This window comes from Tasmannia lanceolata, unplaced genomic scaffold (assembly GCF_043159265.1).
Source record: "Tasmannia lanceolata isolate RefF3 unplaced genomic scaffold, GAP_Taslan_0.1 ptg000025l, whole genome shotgun sequence".
Classification (NCBI taxonomy): domain Eukaryota; kingdom Viridiplantae; phylum Streptophyta; class Magnoliopsida; order Canellales; family Winteraceae; genus Tasmannia; species Tasmannia lanceolata.
In genome coordinates, this window is record NW_027518702.1 from 652,883 (window position 1) to 670,085 (window position 17,203).

A 17,203-nucleotide genomic window follows, 5' to 3' on the forward strand; every position below is an offset into this window, starting at 1 on the left:
CTTTAAATCTGGTGTCATGTGTCACATGATCAAAGAAATCAATATTCTATGTAAAGATATGTAGTAATAAAAAAGCACAGATGTGCATGGTGTTTGTAGTTATTTGGGAGTTCAAAATCATAATCCATGACAAGAGCCTTTGGCTTTAATACTAAGATCTGTAATTGTATTTTGTAAGGAGCATGCATAATTAGTTATTAACTATGTAGACATGGAAAACCCCACCACCAACATCCAAAATACCAGCAAGAATTCGTAAGGCTAACAACTACTGAAGCATTATAGAATGAGAATCCACAATCTATGAGCAAGAAACTTAAAATACATTGGCTGGTGAGCAACTGATGTGGAGGGCTTATACGGACTTGGGCACCCTCCCGTTAACAACCGGCTTTTAAGGGTGAGTTCTACCTGGGTCCCATCAGTAGTTTCCGAGTTGGGGCATGGTAACTCCAGTCTACCACCAGGAAGGTCTCTCAGTTCGCAACTTGATCCCACGCGGAGGGGAGATTTTTGGGGTTCCACACGAGCAAAAATCCCACTTCGGTTGGTAAGATTTGAAAGAATTCTTCCCCTTAACAGCTGTCTTTTAAGGGTGAGTTCTACCCCGGTCCCGACACATGAACCACAATATGGAAGGTAAAAGAATTCCCCAAAAAGACTTCAGAACCAACTTAAAGAATTCTTCCTTCTAAAACCAAATGGGTGGAGCCATCAAAACCAGAAGTCAACGATACTATCAAGCAAGATAAGTAGCAACATTGAATAAACCAAAGAACAACAATGATAAGATCACTAACAAAATAAGAACACATGTATAGGTCCTCTTCAAGATAGCCATAAAGTTTACAATCAATCATCTGATATATATATATATATATAAATATATATATATATATATATATATATATACCTCAGAAAGTTTACAATCAATCATCTGTAAAATTCATTGTTGATTTGCTTCAATGCACGCATTCCTTTGATCTCAAGATTCTTGAGTGAGGGAAGTTGCCCAAGTGGTGGGATATTTTCACATCTTTGGCAATCAATAAGAGAAACGTCAACTAGATTTGTGAGTGCCAAGTTCAGCATCCATCCTGGAAATTGAATACCCTCATAGCCTTTTATCCCCAAATCTTTCAAACTGCAGTGCGGTTCAAGGCCTTCTAACACTTTTTCCTGCATCTCAACATCAACACGACCATCCTCCCATGATAACACCAATTCTCTAAGGTTTTTCTTGCTTTTCAAGTTGACTTCTTCGGCATCTCTTGCACTTCTCACTAGGCTAAGTTGTTTTATTGATAGTTCTCCTCTAAGGTTTAGATTGCGCAACTCACTGAGGCGACGTCCTTCCTCGTCACCCACAATGAAAATGGATAGCGTTTGGAGGCAACTTAGCTGCCCAATCCTAATGGGCACACGAGATAATGAGTCACAACCATAAGTATCCACGTGCCTAAGGCTACTCATTTTTCCCATATCCTTGGGCAAATTACAGAGCTTGAAACAGCCTCTTAGTTTCAATGTTTGCAAATTTTGTAGGTAGCTAACCGATTCAGGTACTGTTCTAATGTACCCATTCCAGGAGAGGTTGAGGTATCTTAGCTGTTTCAAATTGCACATTGAATCTGGGATCTCTTTAACATCAAGTCTACTTAGATCTAGGCATTGCAGGTATCTAAGTTCCATGATGTCTCTAGGGATTTGGACATGATAAGATTTACCTGGCAATAGTATAGTCCGTAAGGTTTTGGCCTTATATAAGCTCTGGTCTTCTAATGGTGAATCAGAATAGACATATCGAGTCGATGGAGGAATATTTTCGGTTTTTTCCGGATCCACAATATAACATTTGTTCCCAATAATAGACCGTGCAAGATCGTGCACCAAGTCATGCATCTTGCACCTTGTTATATTTCCGTCACCATCTTTTTCTATGTCTTGGAAGAAAGACCTCCATAATAAATCATTGAAAATCTCATTTCCAATTTCTTCCAACTCCATTCTTCCATTAGGGGTAACAAAGCCATTAGCCATCCACATTAGAATAAGTTCTTCTCTCTCAATAGTAAAGCCATTAGGGAACACTGAGCAAAAAGATACGCATTGCCTTAGACGAGATGGCAAATTAGTATAGCTCAATCTTAGAGCAGGAAAAATGGACAAATTTTCATCTTCTAGTTCCCATATTTGGTTGTCTCTTACAGACAACCACGAAGCTTCCTCCCTTTTGAGACGCAAGAGGCTTCCTAGTGCCTTTGCTTGCAATGGCACACCCCAACATTTCTCGACAATCTCTTTACCAATTGCGACCAAGTTTGGATGATCTTCACTTCTCCCTGATACAAATGCCTGACTCTCAAACAGAGACCAACAATCACTGTCTGATAAACCAGTCAAGTGGAGGAGGGATTCAGGAACCGCCCCCATCATCGATGCAACCGTTTCACAACGAGTAGTTACAACGATTTTGCTCCCTTTACCTCTACAAGCTAAGACTTGCTTCAAATTATCCCACTTCTCTCTATTTTCGTTCCAAACACCATCAAGTACAAGCAAAATTCTCTTCTCACAAATTATATCTCGGAGGCGTAGTTGCATCTCTTCCAACTGTGGACGTTCAGCTGAACTTCCAGTTACAGATACGAAAATTGCTTTTACAATTCTAGTAACAGAAAAATCTTCAGACACATAAATCCACATTCTTAGCTCAAAATGGCCCTTTACAATCTCATCATTGTAGACCAATTGAGCAAGTGTGGTCTTCCCCATTCCCCCCATGCCAACAATGCCAATAACAGGGACATCATTTTCATTACTAACAGCAGCTAGCAATAGTTTCGCAATTTTTACTTTATCCTCATCTCTCCCATAAACTTCTAACTCATTTACAAAGGACAACATAGTGGGTGTTCTCTCTTCACTCTCAGAACTCATAATTGTTACTTCCAATTTGAACTTTTTCATCTCATTTGCAATTAAGTGTAATCTCTTGGGGATATCTTTTATCCTAGTTCTTATCTCATGGTGAAATGTATTATGTTGGAAATGAAAACAAGGCAAGATGGTATTGCTTACGTGAATGTTGCCACGCCCAATTGTTCCTACAACTTCTAATTGCTGATCTTCCACAGCCAAGTCTGCCAAGATGTCATCAGCATCATAGGCCGCATCTGAAAGCTCTGAGAGCCAATCCTTCAACTCCCCATTCTTGACTCCCATTGCCTCTCCATTTGGAAGTATAAGTTGAATCTTTTTTACAATTCTCAAAAGCTTTTTCATATCTTTCTTTACACCCCCGAGTAGATGAAACTTGTTTTGGATTAGAGAGTTCAAATTCTCAAACAGTATATTTAGGATAGCTTCTGCCATATTTCCTTGGTGACTGAAAAAAAAATTCTCTCAAGCTAGAGCAGTAGAATCACACAGATATCTTGCAAGCTTTATCATGTTGTGTTATATAGACAGCTCTTCTTTTTACTTTTTCTTTTTCTTTTTGTTTTTTGCTTTTAGTACGTTTTATTTATTCCTTTCAGAACTTGAAAATCTTACTTTTGTAATACGAGACCATACTACTCTTTATGCTCTTAATCTTCCGTTAACTTAGCAAAAGAGTCCCCTCTTTATCTTGAAAATGTGGCTGTTTTTAAAATAAATGATCATAGCCACTATAACAAACTTACCCTTTTAAATTCTAATCTTGACAAACACCCCATTCCTCACACATGCCTATCACTTTCATCTATCTGACAAGACATGAACGGAGTAGCTACAAGACATAATAGACCCACTCTTTAACTACAAGACATAAATAGACCCTCTCTTTACCTCTCTCTCTCTCTCTCTCACACACACACACAAAAGACATAAGGATACCCCTTTCACGTGACATGTCCTGCACAACTCAACTCAACTCAACTCAACTCAACTCAATATATAAAATAATTATCATACTCAACTCAACTCAACTAAGCCTTTGTCCCAACTAGTTGGGGTCGGCTAATGAATCCTTTTAGAAAATTTTCATCAAGAAGGTGAAAGGATCTACCCAGCTCAAATTGACTAAGTCTACTCCTGACACTAGTTGAGTTCGTCTACATGGATCATTTTCTTCCATTCTATCCTATCCAATGTGATATTCTCTTTTATGTTCCTAGCCAACAAGTCTTTCTTCACTGTTTCTACCCAAGTTGTTATAAAATTAAGGAAATGAAATCACCCGCCCTAACGGTTTCCGTGAGAACGGTTCACTACTTGAGGATAAATTCACCCCCTTTAATGTTTTTCTTTGCCTTTTAAACTTAACGGATAACATTAAAGAGGGGGATTTTATCCGTTTCCGCTGGGGGGGTGGGGGGGAATATCATTCCCCTAAAATAATTATCACAATACCTATATTTGACTAGGGGTGCTACTCGGGTCGGGTTGGATCGAGTTGAGGCGAACCCTAACACAATCCAACACAAGCCTCAAGTTGAGGATGGTCAACCCTAACCTAACCTGCTTCTAAATCTCTCAACCCTTACCCAACCCCTCTACCCGAAATCGGGTTTGGTTGGTTCGGGTTCACAAATTTGCAAAACAGAAAAATACAATAACCCAAAGAAAATTAAGATCAAATTAGAGAACGAAGGTCGGGTTTGGGTCAGATCGGGTTGCCACGGCCTCAACCCTAACCTAACCCGAAATTAAAGTCGGGTTAGGCTTTCCCAACCCTAACCCAACCCAACATGAGGAAATGCCAACCTGAGCTAAAATCGGGTTGAACTGTTGAGCCCGACCCAAGTTGCACCCCTATATTTAGCACAAGCAACAATTATGAATGTGATTGTGCTGAAATCAATTTTTATTAAGGCCGTGTTTGGCGATCGTGATTTTTTTTTCCCATGAAATATTAGCTTAGGGCGGGAAATCGGGAATGGAAGAGAACTGAGGGAGATCCGAGTGATGAGAGGGCAAGTAAAGGCCGAAAATAATAACACTACAAGAAAAAGGACATTTAGCGACGTTCACGAGCATCGGTAAAACATCGTAAAAACATCGGTGAAAGTAACACCGACGGTTTGTCGTAGCGTCGGTAATGCTACCGTGACTAAACCCTTTTACCGACGGTTTCAATAAACCATCGCTGTATGATGTTATACCGACGGTTTTAAACGTCGGTAAAAAAGGGGTGAAAGAGCCGGAAAAAGGACATTCACCGATGGTTGTTAACAACGTCGGTAAAGGTTTTTTTACACCGACGGCCATGAGCGTCGGTAAATGAGACTATTACGACTTTCTCTTAAAACTATACCGACGTTCATTGGAACCGTCGGTGTGCATGACATACACCGGCGTTCTGGACCGTCGGTAAAAGATGTAGAGGCATTTTCTTTTTATTATTCACCGACGGTTTTATGACCGCCGGTGATTAGCATTTTTTATTTTTTTTGGAAATAAAGCTGTACAGTGAATTAGAACCTGTATAAAACCTATACCACCATAAGAAAGTAACATATATATACACATATTGGCATCCAAAGTCATCAAACCACCATTTCCATTTAAATTAAACCAAAGAAGGTCCTCCAAACAAAAATCATCAAACCAACTATCTCCATCTCCATATAAAATAAAAAAATATACCTCCAAACAATATTCATCAAACCAACCATCTCCATCTAAAATCAACCCATATGCCAACAACGTCTTCCTCACTGTGACATCCAACAGTACTAAAAAAAGACTATTTAAAGGACATTAAATGACACTATAATGGCATCCATCATTTCAAATACAATGACAAGAAACAAAATTATATAAAAGGTTCCATCCCTTCCTCTAAAAATCCATAGATCGACGATCCTGAGAACATGAAATAATCTCCATACACCCTGCATGTCACATAATGTTACAATAGTATAAGAGATCTCAAAATATTAAAAAAAAAATGAAAAAGTTAGGATTGTGTAAAGGAGCAATGTCCTCTCTCCCCTAGGATTACATGATGACCAAGGGGAGCTTTCAGGGATAGCTTTCATTTCAATTCCTGACAACCTAGAAAAACTTGCCAGATCATTGAGCTCTTTGACCATTCATCAGTAAAAAGAAGAGAAAAGTGTTTGCATAGTAAATCAATGAAGACCCCATCAAGACAAATTACATAATATTACCCCAAGTTATATTGCCTTACAGCAATAGCATTTGCTTAAAAAGTTATCTCGCATTCCTTCATGGTCATTTGATGATTCTTTTTTTTTTAATATTTTCATCTGCTGTTTTTGTTTTATTCTTTTCCATTTTTCCCAATTTTCCATTTGCATTTTGTTTTTTTTTTTTGGAATTGCTTTCCTCAATAACTAGAAGCTTAGTATGATATGTTGGCGACGAAATACCAATAGGAGATAACGAGGCCCTTACAAGAGGCTATGGATATCATGAGGAACACTGCTGCGCCTCCAATGGCTGCTGTTGGAGTTCTTTTGCCCCACCCAAGTTTATAATCTATTGTCTTTGGTTCGATTACAGTGATGGAAATGATTGTTTTTGTTCAACAAGGTCAACATACAAGAATACATGTCATCCATCCTTTAATCTGGAATTACACCAGTTCTATGAATACCATAGATTGCATCTTCTTATTGGGGTAAAAATCATGAATTTAGCTTTGTCTTCATTCATGAGGTGGCTCATCTGAAACATAAAACAGACCATCCGCGATGGACGCTAGCAAATCCCTTTATAAAGAAGATTCCTCGATATTTTACACTCAAGTTGTAATGGGTTGGGCCTCTATTTTACACCCATGCATAGCATGGAATCACATACCTATACTGTCCTGACGAGTAAAAGTGAGCATCTTATAACATGAACTAAACACAAATGATTTTCAAATTGAGATACTCTGCAGATTTGTTCCAAGTCTATAGAGATTAAGCATCAAAATTCCAGCATTTTCAAAATAAGATGCAATAACCTCAGATCTAAAGTGTCTGTATATTTTCTGAGCCATTGAAAAAGAGCTATGTCACAAAATATCGTTCTTGGGATTCTCAGCAAGGGAAAATCACAGGATAATTTATTTATTTTTATTTTTCTCAGGTTTATGTCGGAAAAAATGGTAAAAGAAAATTATTAGAGCCTCTAATTTTTTAGGGACAACCTACAAGTAAATACTATGTTCCAAATCTTTGAAAGTAAAAATCAAGTATAAGAGCAATGTTAGGGTCATGAACCTTCAACTACCCAAGTCTAACAGAGGCTTGACCATAGAGGAAAAGCAAAGTTACCTGAAGGTGTATCAGGTAATCCGCAATTATGTAACCTGAAAACAAAGGAAAACCAAGTGTAATGAATAATTTTTTAAATATACTACTTGTGAATAAATTTAGCATCAAGCTATAATAAACCTGTCATCATATTAAAACTACTTACCCAGTTCGATGGCCAAGCGATTACTCCACCTACAGCGTCTCCAATCTGAGTGGAGAGATAGGTTTTTCTAACCAGAGGCTCTTTTGGCTCCAATGCAACCGTGATCTGAACCTCAGTGAAATTACGGCCTAATGGCACCCCCTCGACTTCATGTGTCGGATCGACACTCAACCGAATACCACGGGCCACTTCAACCCCATCATTTTGAATGCTCATTATGGTAACCTTAGAAAAATCCAAATGATCATAAAAAAAATACAATTATTTATTAAGTCACAAACCAATATATCATTTAAGCTAAAATTAAATAGCATTTATACCCGATCGCCATGGATATATCTATGGCTGCCTGAGGAGGTTGCATGCGATCGTGACTGAGTATGATTGTCGGGTGGCTAACATACAACAAGATAGATATATATTAAGGTAATAGTGAACTAAAAGAACTATGTATTGAATAAAAAATTAATGTCATACATTGCTATTTTGGACGCCTTGGAACTGTGCTACGAGTGCCGCCAATTGGCGTTCCAAATGGGCCTGATTTTGTTGCATTTTTTCTTCCATTTGGGCCTGCTTCTCTCTCAAACATCCCACCTCATTTGTGAGTTCCTCGTTCGCCCTTTGAAGTGATGCAGCCCTCTCTTGCGACATCCCACCACTGCGCGTAGAGCCAAATATGGAAGTAGGGGTAATCCCGCCACCCATCATGCGTACCCTGCCATGTCTCTCCACACCAAGTACAAGGCCGAGGCTGATATCGGGATGCTGAGACTCAATCTCTTTTATCTGATCCTGAAAAAACCAATATGTGATAGAATAAAATCTTTTACACGGTTCTATAACATTTTTTTAAACAAGTATCAATGTTATGAAACATACTATAATATTTTGCTCTACAGCATCATAAGTCCCGTTTTTCTTACGGTAAAGACGAATGAACATGTCACCTCGACTTACAGCATTCCCATCATTATTTTTATTCTGTCCTCAAATGAAGAATATCATTGATAGCTTGTCATAATATACTTTTTTTCGGGAGAGTGAAGAATATACTTTTTTTCTTCCAATTATGTTCCTTACGAGGCTTTTCCTTGGTCTTCTCAATAGCAGAAATAGACATTTCCGCGGATTCACTTGGTTTCTTCCCACGTTTCCTCTTCTTCCCACCAGTAACCTCCTCCTTCCCATTGATATTGGCCTCCTTCCCACTGGTATTTGCCTTCTTCCCCTTTGTATCCTTCTTATCAAGGATAACATTAACATTTTCTAATTGTTCTAGGGCCTGACGCCCTGTCAGCGACCTTGGAGCTGGCCTCCTTTCCTCGGTGCCATCAAAACTCATTTTATCAAAACAGAATTTATACTTTACGGGTAAGAATCGTCGGTGGCCCATGTAACATTGCTTCCTTCCATAGTTCAACCACTGAGAACATGTGTCCTTACAGCAACATGGGCAAGCAAGTTCGCCTTTAGTGTTCCATCCTAACAGGTTAGCATATGCAAAAAAGTCACTAATTGTCCACAACACAGCTGCATGCATCTGAAACGTCTCATTTCTCGAAGCATCAAATGTCTGAAAACTCATATCCCATAGTTCTTTCAACTCTTCAATCAAAGGTTGTAAATAGACGTCTAAGTCATTTCCAGGTCCAGATGGTCCAGGAATAAGCAATGAGAGCATCATGTACGGTTGTTTCATGCACAACCATGGTGGCAAGTTATATGGAATAAGAACAATAGGCCACGTGCTGTGAGCAATACTCATCGTCCGAAAGGGATTGAACCCGTCACTTGCTAACCCAAGTCTAACATTACGAGGATCTGACGAAAAGTTTGGATATCTACAGTCCAAATCATGCCATGCCGGGGAGTCTGCAGGGTGCCTGAATATACCATCATTTGTTCGTTTATCATCATGCCATGTCATGAAAGCAGCTGTTTTCTTTGACATATATAGTTTCTGCAATCTTGATGTAATTGGAAAGTAACGCAGAATCTTAGCCGGAATGTTTGAGTCTTTTCTCGATGTCTGAGTTATTACATCGTCTGGATGCAATGCATATGTCTTCCACCTGGAAGCCCCACATATATGACATATAGTCTCTTTCGCGTCTTCCTTCCAAAACAACATACAATCATTGGGACATGCATCTATTTTATCATAGTGGAGGCCCAAATCACTAATGATCTTCTTCGTTTCATAAAATGACTCTGGCACCGATGCTCCCGCGGGAAATGCCTCTTTCAACAACTCAAGTAATATGGTGAAAGATTTGTTACTCCATCCATTGAGACACTTTATGTAAAAAATTCGAACAACGAAAGACAATTTTGAGAGCTTGCACCCTGGATATAGTTCTAGCTCGGTATCCTCTAATAATTTGTAGAATTTCTTTGCATTTGCATCAGGCCCCTCTCTACTTGTTTGATCTGGCCTTGCCCCATTATCTGCTGGCAAGTTGTCCTAATTATGGTTCACCCTTGGCCTTATGTCTTCTAACAATTCATGCATTTCGTCTTGTATCATCGGTTCTTCGTTCATTTGGCGATCACTACCAGCCATATCAACCGCCGATGATCCAGTTTCCGCATGGAAAACCCATCTGGTGTAGCCCTTCATGATCCCATCGACGATCAAATGATCAAAGCAATCTTTAACATCGACCAATTGAATGTTGGCACAATTAACACATGGGCATTTGAACTTATTTCCCATATACTGTATTAGCAAGTGCAAATTTAATAAACTCCACAACGCCAAGCGTATACGCTGGTTCATTCCTAATTAAAACATAGTTGAAAAAATGTGAGATCTGTATCTTCAACTAATGGAAAAATCAAATCTTACTATGAAAAGGTAACGTCACTTTTGAGGGCCATACCTAGGCAGTTGCATCCAACCTTTGTTCTTTGCTTAATTAGTAAATTTTTCAAGAACAATATGGAATTTATTGAAATGATGGATACATATGGAAAGAAAAACCACGTTGCTAATTCCAGCAAATTTTTATATGTCTGCAATTAATAACAACCATATCATTTTAAAATCCATTGCAGTTCCATGTTTCTAAGGAAAGGGTTTTCCAATAAATAAATTAATGATAAACTGAATTTTCTAAGGAGAGGGGTTTCCAATAAAAAAAATATTATAAGTAACAATGAAAATGGGAAGACGCATATCCAGGCCCATGCTATGCATAGTTGTAAAATGGACGCTAGCAATTCCCAAAGCAACTTTATTTCAGAAAGAGAAAAAAAAACAAGATTGAGGGTGCTTGTTTGTCAAAAAAAACTAATCCTAGCCACTCCCATTTCTAACCCAAAACTCATTAAATATGTCTCAAGAGATGTAGCCAAAAACCCAAAAGTTCAATCACATGAAAATGCCAATGAGACAGGCATCACAACTAGTTCGGCGAAGTATTACAATATGTTTCCCAACTTATTATGCATTTTTAATTTATTCTAACTTAAGAATAGAACTTATCAATTGCTCTCTTTTACCTATGAAAAAAAAAGGAATAGAACTTTTCAAAGTTAGGCTCACCTCATATGGAAATCATATATCCTAGATCAAAAGCATCACCTGGTGCGATCCAACACATCTTTTGTTGCCAAATTTACATACCTATCCAACAAGCACTATCATCACTCCCATCTGTTGGTTGTCTCTACCTTCAACTGCCCAAAGCTCTTCCAATTGCCACCACGCCAGGTTCAGTCCCTGCCATATCGCTCCTGTCCCCACAACCCTCAACTGTCCAAATCTGTAATTTGATCTTTGTTTATTGCAAAGCTCTTCCCACCGCCACCACTGAATGGCCAGTCCATGCCCTTATCGCTACTCTCCCTGCTACCCTAACTATCCAAATCTGTGATTTGATCTTTTTTTATTACTCTCCTAAAGAAGGTGAGATGGTTGCTTGATGCGGGACAGATCCACGAATTTCAAGAATAACAAAATTTGAATTTCCGGAATTAGAAAAATAGATAACTTTAGAAATTGGTTCGAGAAATGATCCAGTTGTTGGATTTCTTTCAAACTTTAGTACGAGACAGGAAATAACTTCAGAAGGAAATTATCAAAATCCAAGTTCAATCAGATCATAAAAACTCAAATCTTGGAGGTTTTTCTAAATTCGCACGATTTCAATATTCAAATAAAATATTGATCATAAAACACACTCTAACTGATAAATCGAGTTGAAAATTGACTATGTTTGGTTGACTATAATCTGAGAAAATCCTCAAAATTCACACAAATCCGACAGTTTAGATCAATAGCTCTGATCAATCTCAGAATTCTTTTATAGGATTGCCCCAACATATTTGCTCTTTCAATGTTGTGAAGAAAAAAATCAAATAAATACACAAATGAGGAGGAAATAATGAAGATTCAGGCTACTTATGGCCTAAACTAAGGGAAGAATTTTTCATCGCATAGGCAATATTCAAGAAAGAGGAGATAAAAGCAACATAGAATGAAATCAACCTATTGGGAGAAAATGGTTAGACACGATTTGAAGATGAATACGACACATTCAGATGACATAATTCATTATTCTCAAATGAATTGAGATAGACTAGATCATGAATTTTGACAAAACAGTGAAATGAAACTATATATACATTAGGTTGTGTCTTCTCTAGTTACAGTACCACAAGTTGAGGTTATGACAGACTTTGAACATATAAATTGAAATAGTTGCCACAACCAACTTCTTGTGGAAGTACTAAGACGCTAGAATCTTGTTAACTCTCAGAGGATATTAAACAAACAGCATACATGCATTCCTTAATATAGCACTCCAATACAAAACAACTCTCAAAGACAGAACAGTAATGGCCTGTTAATGAATTTGGTTGTAACAACTTCTCCACAATTGTTCTTACTTGAGGCTAATAGAAGTAATGGGCGTTGATGTACCAAATTAAATGTGAGGCTAATGGAGCTAATGTCCTTGGTAGCAAATGGAATTAATGCCCTTGGTTCACAGCTTGTTTGGCATACAAACTGACATTAATACAAATTCAAAATGTGACTAGCAACTATTTAATCATGGGCTCACTAATTAGAGTATTTGATTGGCTGATGGAACATGGCAAAGAGCACACACTCAACGGGTGTTTAGGTGGGTAAATAGGGCGTTTACAACTTGAATAAAAGTGGTCTTCGTTGACAGCTTCCATGGCAATTGAATGGCATGAATTTCAGGTCTACTTGAAAGCTTTCTTAACCAAAGAAAAAAACACCTGACGGGACACAAAATAGGGTAGATTGAGTATGGATCTTTCACAAGATCTGGACAAAAATTTGGGGAATTAAAAAAAATACTCACTGTTGGAACTCCAAGGCATGTAATAACAACAACAACAATAACAATAAGAAATAAAAGCCTAGATGGAAAAAAATCAAACAAAAGCAAAGCCCTAGGGCAAGGAGAAATATAAAATAGAAAGAAATCATGAACCTCCAGATGCACTTCCTGCGATCACACAAACTCAAATCATAAATAAATATAAAATATGAAGAAATGGGAAGATAAAAGGAGTAAATCCTTTATACAAATTCTTAGGGTTTCAACGCAAACTCTCCGGAGTCTACAAATACCAGAAACTGAGAAATAAAAATCAATGAAAAAAAAATTACATGGGTTATGTGCTAACAAAATGGATAAACCCAAGCACACCTTTCAGATGATTGCCGATGTGGGTTTCCTCTTCTTGTTTGTGGCTGCTATATTGGCAATGAACAAAAAGAAGAATAGGGAAAACAAATGAACAGAAGAGGGAAGATATCGTATGAAAGGGTGGAGGAGCCACCGTTAACTCCAAAAGCAATAAAAGTTAACGATTTCTGTTATAGGGGAGGAAAATATCCATCAGAAGGGGGAAAATATCACTGCCCTAAAAAATATGCATACCTTTCTTCTACTTGTTCTTCTTCTTCTTCTTCTTCTTACTATTCTTTTCTAATGGGGTTTTTTTGCACGAAATAGGGATCGACAAAATAGGGAACGATTTCTAGAGGGTTTCGATTTAGAAGGGAAAAGATGGGTTTTCATTGAGGATAAGCTGATACGTTTTACAAAGCGTAGGGGTTTGGAAAACTAGGGCGAAAAGATTGGTTTTCGAGAGGATTTTTAGCTGATACGATTAAGAAAGCGCGGGGCATGGAAAAGTAGGGCGCGCGCTTTTCATCCCCAATTCAATGACGTTCCGAAAACAAATGCCGCTTGTTGTTATAGTCACCGACGCGCACTGACCGTTGCTTAATATAAACAAAGATTATCCAATTAATCCCCGACGTTTTATTTAGAAACATAGGTAAATGCTTACTTTTAGTGACGGTTTTTTGGAACGTTGGTACTAGAACGTCGGAAATTATCATATTTCTTGTAGTGTAAAGGGAAACAAACTCTAATAAAAATCCAATTTGGTAGGGGTGCAACTCGGGTCGGGTTGTGTCGGGTTGAGGCCAACCCTAACCCAACCCGAGATAGCATTTTCTCAACCCTAACCCGACCCAACCCGGGTTGAGGATTGTCAACCCTAACCCAACCCGCCTCCAAATCGGGATGGATCGGGTTTGGGTTCATCTAGGGCCAAACAAAAAAATACAAGGAAAAAACATAATCCTAATAAAATCATGAAAAAAATAGAGGAGGGAGGTCGGGTTCGGGTTGGGTTGCCAAGGCCTCAACCCTAACCCAACCCAAAAATATATCGGGTTGGCTTTCCCAACCCAACCCAACCCGAGCCAAAATCGGGTTGAACCCATCGGGTTTGGGTTGAGCCCGACCCAAGTTGCACCCCTAACAGAGAGAGAGGTGGGATATATGCTGCTTTGATGTGTATTGTGGTCATTTACCAAAGTTCTAACTTGACGTAAATGGCTATCTGGTTTTAGTAGGTGAGGTGGTCTTAAATCGGGTGACTACCTCCTTGAGTAGGTGTGAAGGTCTTAGAAGGTGGGTCCTCTGAATTAATAAGGACCTTTGTATCAGTTCCCTATCAATAATTGTTAGGGGTCCACAAAGTCCCACCCACTAGGCATCGGGGAATCTGTTATTATTGGTTATGGTAGTAGGACCCACAACCCCACCTGCCACACATTGACATTGATAATGAGTTCTCCACCTCTGGGTTATACTCATTTTTCCTATTCTATATTTTTGAAAAGTCTATAATTTTCTTGGGATTTGCTAGGGACCATCGCTAAGGTATTTTACGGAACGACTGTTGCATGAGAGCTCAGCCACCTCATGAGTAAGGACAAAGTCTGGTGAATCCGTGAAATGCCTTACGCGATGGTCCCTAGCAAATCCCAATTTTCTTTGTTAATAAGGAAAATTCCAACGATTTTTTGGGGACGTGCTGGACAATTTTTGTTTTTTTTTGTTAAATGCCTTGTATGTATAAGATGCTTTAGCTCTACTTGTACCTTTTAAATATTTTAGTCCTAAGGCATTTTGCTTTATTAAAGGAATGTCGCAATTGATGGGATTACGGTTCTTCTTCATGATGAGGTACAAAGAGAATCCTCCAATTGCTAGTCGACACGTGGCATTGAAGCAAAACTGGAATTACACACTAAAGCCAGGGGTAAACAGGTAACAATACCCTCGAAAAAAAGCACTAAAGTAATCTCTACCCATTCACAGGTTGACACATGTCCAAGCGTAGAAAGGTTATCTAACACCTGGTATTTCACTATAAATAGCCCTCATAAATCCAAAGGTAGGGGTCCGAATCCCGAAATTTACTATTCATAGTTCTGCTTTCCTTATCTGATACGTTATATTGACTTAAGCATCAGAGGGCCTATCCGGAGCTACCACTCCGGGTTGGTTGTCTGACCGGGTGCTACGTTGTGCAGGTCACAGCTATGAGCTATGTGCTATGTACTATGTACTGAACTGACCCCTATGTCCTTTCAAACCAACCTTGTCATTACCTTCACTCATTCCTATCCCGGGCCGGACTAGTCCATCCTTGACTAGCACATCTGTTATAGATTTTGACCGTAACACTTCACATTATTTTTCAGAAAAGTACAGCGGGGTCTACTTCATAGGATGATCGAAACCGTTCATTTGTTGGGTCACAATGTAAATAGGTTCTATCCAGTGAATCATCTCCATAGGATGATCCTCATCCTCCATTCTCTAGAGGTTTTTATATTGTGTAATCCCTCTACGGATCAAAGGGTTAGGATCATCCTATGGGAACAATTTACGGGGTAAAACCTATTTACATTTTGGCCCAACAAATGAAAGGTTTGGATCATCGTATGAAGTGTGCCCATGTATTTATTTGCTTGTGAAAGATCAAGTCACTGGTCATTTGGATTTTGAGAATTGATTTTGAGTCCATGACTGATTGCTGAACTCAAAATTAAAGCCCTGTTTATTTGGATTTTCAGAATTGATTTTGAGTTCAAAACTGATAGTTGACTCAAAATTAAATGCAATTTTGCTTCCAATAATCACTCTTGGACTCAAAATCAATTCTTAAAATTTAAAAAGAACAGGGGCTAATTTTGACTCTAATAATTAGTTGTGGGTTAATTAGTTGTTGGTGTGATTGCATTAGTATAGATGATGAGGATGAAATTGAACCTTTGGTAACTTTATTTTTACAACGTAACTTTCTTTTAATTTTTATCTTAGAAAACAATAGATAATAGAAGTAGGGATTTGCTAGGCAATTTTGAGAAAACCCATTTCGCGGCCGACTTCTGCATGTGAGAACAGCCACCTCAAGTGAATTACATAAATAAGACAAAATCTGCTAAAAAGTTATCCTGCTTGGCTATTCTCTAGTGCAAAAGTAAGCTGAAAAATGGTTTTCCACAAAATTGCCTAGCAAACCCAAACCTTTTTGGTGATCCAAACCAGGCATCATGTCTGGACCAAGTTCAATGATGGTAAGTAGGGGTGCATCCGCCATAGTAAGGTAAGAAAGAGCCAGTGATAGTGCAGACTGCAGTCAGCTGGGGAACACCAGTGGCAAACCTTATTATATAAGATTGTCCTATGTGAGGTCTAGTACTTCCAGTAAAAAATGGCCTTTTGAGTCCTTACCTTATTCCTTCCCTTTTTTGCCAAAATAGTAGCATTTCCCAGCTATATTAAACGTAAACTTTCTTCTTTAGAATGAAATTTGTTAGCAAAAAAGAACCTGTGCCCCTATTAAGCAGAAGTAGAATGAAAATCTCCGAAAAGAAAACTCAAGGAACCATCATCCTGGGCTAGTTCTTAATAATGAGCTCATTTTTCTCTTCTCCTAATCAAGGCCTAGCTGCGCTACGATCCAATAAGCAAGTTATGAGTAGAGTGTTGAGTACTAGAAATAGAGAGAACTGAATGGGAAAAGGATTGAAGGTAGTGTTGGGATTCCCAAGCATATGATTTCAACAGTTCCCTTGTTAATTTTGTTTACCAATCAAAAACCATTCATTTTCTTAGATTATAAGAGGCTAAAGATTTTGGACTCTGCAGGTGAGAAACCCCTGAAGGTATTTGGCAGTGCAACCAACAGCTTTGATATCTATCCACAAAATCCAATCTGTTAAGTATAACCTTGTTAGAAGAATGTGTTGAATTTAAACGAGCTTTAAAAAAAATAGAATACACAAAGTGGGTTGGATTTGATTATTGGAATACTTAGCAGAATGTGATTGGGAATTTGGAATGGGAAGCCATAGCCATCTTAATGAGACAATCATATAACTTAACTACAAAAGAACTCACTGAATGAATTAGGAAACTGTTATAGC

At 38.4% G+C, this 17,203-nt stretch overlaps 1 protein-coding gene and 1 pseudogene across 4 annotated transcripts; both read right to left on the bottom strand.

Moving 5' to 3' along the window:
- Positions 1–933: 933 nt before the first annotated feature.
- On the bottom strand, positions 934–3,375 carry LOC143858217 (putative disease resistance protein RGA1 pseudogene; annotated as a pseudogene).
- Positions 3,376–5,528: 2,153 nt separating this feature from the next.
- Positions 5,529–13,705, bottom strand: LOC143857753 (uncharacterized). Of its 4 annotated transcripts, none has more exons than XR_013238748.1 (8): positions 13,347–13,705; positions 13,113–13,156; positions 8,302–12,675; positions 7,897–8,214; positions 7,740–7,814; positions 7,420–7,644; positions 7,275–7,309; positions 5,529–5,879 (listed from the first exon to the last, which is right to left on the bottom strand). XR_013238748.1 is itself a non-coding variant. In XM_077368216.1 (7 exons), exons 2-6 carry the CDS (start codon positions 8,362–8,364, stop codon positions 7,301–7,303), a joined length of 690 nt encoding a protein of 229 aa, XP_077224331.1. In that variant the 5' UTR covers positions 8,365–12,675; positions 13,113–13,340; the 3' UTR covers positions 5,529–5,879; positions 7,275–7,300. The 4 variants fall into 3 exon arrangements, 1 of the variants encoding a protein (XP_077224331.1); XR_013238747.1 differs by having other exon boundaries at positions 13,113–13,159; XR_013238746.1 differs by lacking the exon at positions 13,347–13,705 and having other exon boundaries at positions 13,113–13,340.
- Positions 13,706–17,203: the final 3,498 nt, after the last annotated feature.

Bases quoted from the DNA above. Each gene is read 5' to 3' on its own strand.
- LOC143857753 (XM_077368216.1), bottom strand. From the start codon at position 8,364: ATGTTCATTCGTCTTTACCGTAAGAAAAACGGGACTTATGATGCTGTA. The intron at 8,215-8,301 runs GTATGTTTCATA...TGGTTTTTTCAG, and splicing joins CTGTAGAGCAAAATATTATA to GATCAGATAAAAGAGATTGA. The intron at 7,645-7,739 runs GTATAAATGCTA...GATTTTTCTAAG, and splicing joins GATATATCCATGGCGATCGG to GTTACCATAATGAGCATTCA.